Source organism: Sinocyclocheilus grahami, unplaced genomic scaffold (assembly GCF_001515645.1).
Source record: "Sinocyclocheilus grahami isolate Dianchi unplaced genomic scaffold, SAMN03320097.WGS_v1.1 scaffold274.1, whole genome shotgun sequence".
NCBI classification, from domain to species: Eukaryota; Metazoa; Chordata; class Actinopteri; order Cypriniformes; family Cyprinidae; genus Sinocyclocheilus; species Sinocyclocheilus grahami.
This window is the reverse complement of record NW_015505453.1, coordinates 638,350-645,933: the sequence shown is the minus strand read 5'-3', so window position 1 is coordinate 645,933 and position 7,584 is coordinate 638,350. Positions and strand designations below refer to the sequence as shown.

Here is a 7,584-nt window from a genome sequence, read left to right as displayed (position 1 = left end):
TATTTCAGATAAATGCTGTTCTTCTGAACTCATTCTGTTCTTCTTATTCATCAAAGAAACCTGAAAAAAATCTACTCAACTGTTTTCAACATCATAATAGTAAATGTTTTGTTGAGCAGCAAATCAGAATATTAGAATGATTTCTGAAAGATCACGTGACTTGAGTAATGATGCTGAAAATTCAGCTTTGAAATCACAGGAATAAATGACATTTTAAAATATATTCAAATAGAAAACAGTTATTTGAAATAGTACAAATATTTTCAAATTTGTTTTTGCTGTACAGTTTTTGCTGTACTTTGGATCAAATAAATGCAGGCTTGGTGGGCATAAGAGACTTCTTTAAAAACATTAAAAACCTTACTGTTCAAAAACGTTTGACTGGTAGTGTATATGCACTGCACCCTTCAGAAAGCTCACTTCAAGTGCTCTGCCCTTTGGAGTGAGTAGAGCACAGAAATGGAAGTCACCCAGAGTGCGAGTAAATGCTATTATAACTGAGGATTGCTTTGTGCTTATTATGAAAACTATGAACAACACAGTAAAATGTCAGACCTAATTCCATGCATACAACAAATGCAATTACTTTTTATCAAGCAGACAATATTGGAATAATTTGTTTACACCCGAGGCCATGTACACAATGTAATGACTTTTTAGCCAGCAAGATTGTCCGTTTGCAGTTTGATCCTGTTGCGCAGTGAAGTTAATATTGTGGAACACACATTCCTCAGGGCAGAATTCTCCCTTCTTTGCTCAACATGTGCTCATGCTGACTGTGGATGCAGACCAGACACGCTCCTTCTTGTGCAAACATGCTGTTGTGAGAATAGAGTGTTGGACTGCCTCACCGTCCTTGCTTTTTGCCTCTTTCCAAGTCAGCTCATGCTCACACACACTTTCATCTAGGATTATATTACCTACTACTGGTTCGAAATCACCATCTACATTTTGAATTTAAGGTTGTTTGTAAGCTCATACATATGCTACCAGTCAAATGTTTGGACACACTTGACTGAACTAGTTTCTCTTGATCTTAAAAAGCTTAAATGCTTGAATTTAAATTGGCTACAAAATTAGTTCATTTGAAATTAATGAAATAGTTAATTAATTAGTTCACATTATTTTATGAAGATATAATGTATTTATTATCTATTTTTATCTATAGATAATAAATATCTATAGATAAAATATATATTTATTATCTATATTTAGATGTTTAGTTTATATAAATAAAATATATATATATTTTTTTTTATTTATATAAACTAAAGGTTTGCATTTATTTTTATTCAATTTTATATATATATATATAATACACTAAAGGTTTTAATTTATTTATTTTTATTTAATAAAATGTATTACATTTTATAATAAATTAATAAAGTTTCATGAAATTAGTATTTAACAATATTAAATCACATTCATTATTTTTATTTATATATTTATTAAATATCATGTGCTTTTAATTACTGATATGACCATTTCGTGCAGCCTCAGCACATCTTACAAGGGAAGAGAGACCCTCTTGAAGTTCCTCTCTCACTCTGTCCTGAAGCCTGTCTCTTTCAGTCCAACTTTCCAGACCTCTTCCCTTTTACTCTTCAGACCCCTCGCTCAACTCCTTACCACTCTCTCTTCCCTACCTCCCATCCTCTCCTTCCCCACCCAGCCAAGAGGAATGCTAACAGTAAGTCCTGCTCAGCGGGGCAGCAGGGTTTTGAGATAGAGGGAGGGGAACTGAAGCGAGCAGCCCGATCTATCCCTCCATCAGAACAAAAGACCTCATTGTGAGCAAATGAATACCAGACCCTGACATATCTTTAAAAACATTAAAGACCTTACTGTTCAAAAACGTTTGACTGGTAGTGTATATGCACTGCACCCTTCAGAAAGCTCACTTCAAGTGCTCTGCCCTTTGGAGTGAGTAGAGCACAGAAATGGAAGTCACCCAGAGTGCGAGGAAATGCTATTATAACTGAGGATTGCTTTGTGCTTATTATGAAAACTATGAACAACACAGTAAAATGTCAGACCTAATTCCATGCATACAACAAATGCAATTACTTTTTATCAAGCAGACAATTTTGGAATAATTTGTTTACACCCGAGGCCATGTACACAATGTAATGACTTTTTAGCCAGCAAGATTGTCCGTTTGCAGTTTGATCCTGTTGCGCAGTGAAGTTAATATTGTGGAACACACATTCCTCAGAGCAGAATTCTCCCTTCTTTGCTCAACATGTGCTCATGCTGACTGTGGATGCAGACCAGACACGCTCCTTCTTGTGCAAACATGCTGTTGTGAGAATAGAGTGTTGGACTGCCTCACCGTCCTTGCTTTTTGCCTCTTTCCAAGTCAGCTCATGCTCACACACACTTTCATCTAGGATTATATTACCTACTACTGGTTCGAAATCACCATCTACATTTTGAATTTAAGGTTGTTTGTAAGCTCATACATATGCTACCAGTCAAATGTTTGGACACACTTGACTGAACTAGTTTCTCTTGATCTTAAAAAGCTTAAATGCTTGAATTTAAATTGGCTACAAAATTAGTTCATTTGAAATTAATGAAATAGTTAATTAATTAGTTCACATTATTTTATGAAGATATAATGTATTTATTATCTATTTTTATCTATAGATAATAAATATCTATAGATAAAATATATATTTATTATCTATATTTAGATGTTTAGTTTATATAAATAAAATATATATATATTTTTTTTTATTTATATAAACTAAAGGTTTGCATTTATTTTTATTCAATTTTATATATATATATATAATACACTAAAGGTTTTAATTTATTTATTTTTATTTAATAAAATGTATTACATTTTATAATAAATTAATAAAGTTTCATGAAATTAGTATTTAACAATATTAAATCACATTCATTATTTTTATTTATATATTTATTAAATATCATGTGCTTTTAATTACTGATATGACCATTTCGTGCAGCCTCAGCACATCTTACAAGGGAAGAGAGACCCTCTTGAAGTTCCTCTCTCACTCTGTCCTGAAGCCTGTCTCTTTCAGTCCAACTTTCCAGACCTCTTCCCTTTTACTCTTCAGACCCCTCGCTCAACTCCTTACCACTCTCTCTTCCCTACCTCCCATCCTCTCCTTCCCCACCCAGCCAAGAGGAATGCTAACAGTAAGTCCTGCTCAGCGGGGCAGCAGGGTTTTGAGATAGAGGGAGGGGAACTGAAGCGAGCAGCCCGATCTATCCCTCCATCAGAACAAAAGACCTCATTGTGAGCAAATGAATACCAGACCCTGACATATGTAAGATTCCTTAGCCTTAAAAGAAAAGTGAAGGGAGTTTAAGTGACTACAAAGGTTATGTAACAGAGAAGTAGGCCAATTTTCAGTCCCCACTTATCTGGAAAAGAGTTCACGGTGCAGTGTCCAGTTCAGATAAAAACTCTTTACTTATTTCACTTGTTTAAGTGTAATTGAAGATGTCATGTTTTGTATGAAGTACTTAAATGAGAAGCAGTCCCCTATTTCATAGCAGTCCATAATGGAGTAGAATGTAGATAGTTATTTATGGTTGCCATTATGAACATAATTATTTGAATTTAATTTTTAATACCACTTAAAATTATGGCTTTTTTGTTTGTTTATATTTTTCCCAATCCACTTAAAGTCTGTCGATTTAGACTACATATTTAGACTTATAATAGAAGGTCTTGTTTGATTGACAGGTCAGTCATAACTGAAGAATCTGAAGCACTGAAAAGAGACGTGCAGGTCCTGCAGGTAAGGACTCATATTTCCAATAAATACTGGTTTTGATTGCATTTATTGATTCTGCATTGGGAAGGCAGAATAATATGAAAAAACAATTCCTCTGAGCACAGAGTTTGGCCGGGTTTTGTGGTTTCTGCATAGATTATCACTTTTTAGATGATCAATGATCAGATTTCCCTTCTGAGCTGCTCCATGTATTGCAAAATATCAAAAGCAAGTTTCCTCCTCATTAGACTAGTGCAGATCATAGTTCATTAATACAGCTGTTCTCCAAACCCAAGTCTGATTGTTGTAACACTGTAGAACTGCTTTTGCTGATTAAACAAACTGCTTATTAATTGTTTTCAATTATCTTTACTTGGTGCAACTGAAAAATGCAGAGTAAATGTTTATACTGACTCTCCTTACGTTTCTGCCTTTGGGAATGAGAGAGCTGCCCTTATATTTTAATTAAGAGAAAAAATGTAGCACTTTACATTACAGTGTCCAAGTTAGTGTAATTTCCTTCTATAGTAATCTCAACTGTATTTTTATTTGGTGAGTGCAAAAATCACTGCCATGATGCTACAGTGTTGTTATTGGTTGCTAGGGTCAGTGTTTTGTAGTATTATTTATATACTATTATAGGTTTTGATAATATTTTGAATTAGCTTTTTTTTCATATTATTTAATCTTTAATTTTAGTTTAGGATTTAGTCATTTTATTATTTGCTTTTGTTTTATTTTTTTGATTTAGCTTAAACTTATTTTAATTTCTATTTTTGTTTCAGTAATTTTAGTACTTCAATTTAAATGTATTTTATTTCTGATTTTCTGTTTTCTTTTATTTCAATTTTTCTTTTCTTTTAATGTTCATACGTTTGAGCTTTTTCATCTAATATTTTGAATTATTTCAAAATATTTGAACTGATTTGTAATAGTTTTAGTTTTAAAAGCACTCCTCCAAGTCTCAATGACTGGTGTCCAGATATGGCTTTGGTCTATCCTTCAGTGTATGTCTGTTTTGTTTTAAATATTTTGCCCATTTATCATCTGACAGATCAAAATGATCCAATCATTTCTAGGCAAACAACACGATTTGAGGTATCAGTCATGTGCCATGATTTGTCTCGTTTTGAGTTTATTTTAATATTAGAGAATTTATTCAGGTCTCTGAGCCTAAATATGAACAATAATAAGCAATTCTATGCTTAGCAAAGACAATGAAAATATCTACTAATAACAATGTGTAATTATGTACAGAACCACTAAGTACTTCTATAATTACACATTATGAACACTAATGTAACGTGTGAAGTAAAGAACAGTTGTTTCTTTTGATGTGTTACACATGCAGCTGGCAAATGGATAATCATGCATCAGATATACCATCATACAAGCATATGTTTTTCATAATGGATCACAGAGCATTTCTAGTATATCTGGAAACTCGTATGTTAAACTAGCTGATTGGTGCAGGAAGCTTTCCATCTATGCAGCCAAACACTGATCTCCTCTCAATCAGTCAGAGGAGCTTCAGGTTTCTACTGAACCACGTCATCCAAACTTCAGTTTCTCTTCAGTAAAAGTGCAGAGCTCAGCCACAGATGCCAAGCAAACGTGAGCACCATTAGTTTTTGTTTAACACACTATTTAAAGCATTCTATCCAGACGACTGGACACGTATACAGTTGACATGCGGTACAAATCCAGTCTACCACCCACTGTGAAATCTCATCCTGCTACACGTTAAGCATCACATACTGTATGTTCTGATTGGCTGTGATTACATCATGTCACGCAGCAGTTTCGTAAAAGTGCAGAGCTCAGCCACAGATGCCAAGCAAACGAGAGCACCATTAGTTTTTGTTTAACACACTATTTGAAGCATTCTATCCAGACGACTGGACACGTATACAGTTGACATGCGGTACAAATCCAGTCTACCACCCACTGTGAAATCTCATCCTGCTACACGTTAAGCATCACGTATGTTCTGATTGGCTGTGATTACATCATGTCACGCAGCAGTTTCACGTTTGAGGTGGACAGACAAATGACTTCTTGCTGGAAACTTGTCTCATCAAACTGCGCTGCTCTTGAAGTTCACCTAAATCGACAGGCACATTATTGACAGTGCAAAACCAGGGCATAGTGTTCCCTCTGGACTGGAATGTGTACTGTTACATTTGATGCTGAAGAAATTAAACAGTTTCTCTGGCTTACATAGTCTTTGGGGAGAAGTCAGTTTAATCTGAACTCTGTTAATCAGAATATTTGTGTCAGCCAAGAAATTAATGTTTGATTTATACCAGTTGTTCTCAACCAGGGGCCTGGGGTCGCAGCACAAAGGGGGCCACGAGATGGCTTTAAATTGTTTAAAATAATAAAACAGCTTTAAAATAAGTCAAAAATCAAGACGTAAACTAACATCATATTTCTAATTCACAATGTCTTCCTGCAACAATAACCAGTAGACCAGTGTTTCCATAGTCTTGGAAAACTTGAATAAATGTGGGAATTTTGAAAGTGTGATAGACCTGGAAAAGTCATGGAAATGATTAAATCTTTAGTTTAGTTTAGTTTAGTTTAGGGGGCATTGCCAGGGGCAATGCACATTAATAAACATGGCTGTAAATGTGCCAGAATTAGCCAAAATAGCAATTGATCTGTAGAGCCCCTTTAGACCTTGTGAGTTTTGAGTAAAATTATTGTTAAACACAATCATGAATGATTGGAAAATAAACAAGTAAAAATTATACATTTATGAATGCATTGCTTATACTAGGTGAGTAAACTCTGAAAAACTTTATGAAAAAAAAGTTCATGACTTTCATGAATTTAATTTGTTGTCATTTAAAATATTTACATATTTACCACAGCAGTGTTGATGAGAGAGTTTTTGTTAATATTTGAAATAGATGTTGTTTTTGTATTTTCTGTTTAAAGAAAATGTTTTTTTAATTGTAAAGTTTGTCTATTTGTTGTGTTTTGGTCGTTTTTACATGTGATTTTTAATAATTAAAGTTGGTTTATTTAGTTTGAGTCATTTAAGTACTTCAATATCAAATGCCTTGGCAACTATACCTGAAATAATTTTTATTTCAGTTTATGTGGTCACACTTTATTTTAAGGGCCAATTGTCGCTATTAACAAACCATTAACTATATGACTTTTGCCTCAATAAACTCCTAATTTACTGTTTATTAATAGTAAGGTAGTTGTTAAATTTAGGTATTGGGTAGAATTAGGGATGTAGAATATGGTCATGCAGAATATGTGCTTTATAAGTACTAATAAACAGCCAATATCTTAATATTATCTTAATGCTAATAAGCAAATAGTGAGAATTGGTCCCAATTCTAGCATTTGTGTTTATTAAGTAAATTATTATTATTATTTTTTGTTTTAGTTAGCGATAATCAAGGGCGTAGTTTTGGTCTGAACATTGCAGGAGTTGAAGTGTGAACTGTTTTAGTAGAGTCCCGGGTCATGCTCATTCATAAGGTTTATGAACTGCTCCGTTTGGTTCGTAAGTAAGGTTATCGCTTATAAAAGAGCTGAAGGCGTGATAGCCTGATTCTAGGTTTCCATTAACCATGGTATAAATAATGGGGGGTTGTACTTGCTAGATTTGGTTATTGGGGGGACCCTAAAATTGAAAAGACACATGGTTAGATACTGTATGTTTGATAAAGTACTGAGCTCATGTCATTGTGCTTGTCATTCTACTTCAGTTTTATATCGCCATGAGCACTGAAGTACACACACTATTGTAAAGACGTCGCTTCTTTTAGGATGCAGGACATGGGAGAGAAAGGTTTTAATTTTTGCA

General features: G+C 33.9%; 1 protein-coding gene across 1 annotated transcript in view; it reads left to right on the top strand.

The window, feature by feature from the left end:
• The window catches only part of LOC107599905 (coiled-coil domain-containing protein 24-like), a 17,452-nt gene that overhangs the window by 6,935 nt on the left and 2,933 nt on the right, over positions 1-7,584 (top strand). The window contains exon 5 of the mRNA XM_016291625.1: positions 3,725-3,779. Coding sequence (XP_016147111.1) covers positions 3,725-3,779 — 55 coding nt within the window. The remainder of the gene's footprint in view (positions 1-3,724; positions 3,780-7,584) is intronic.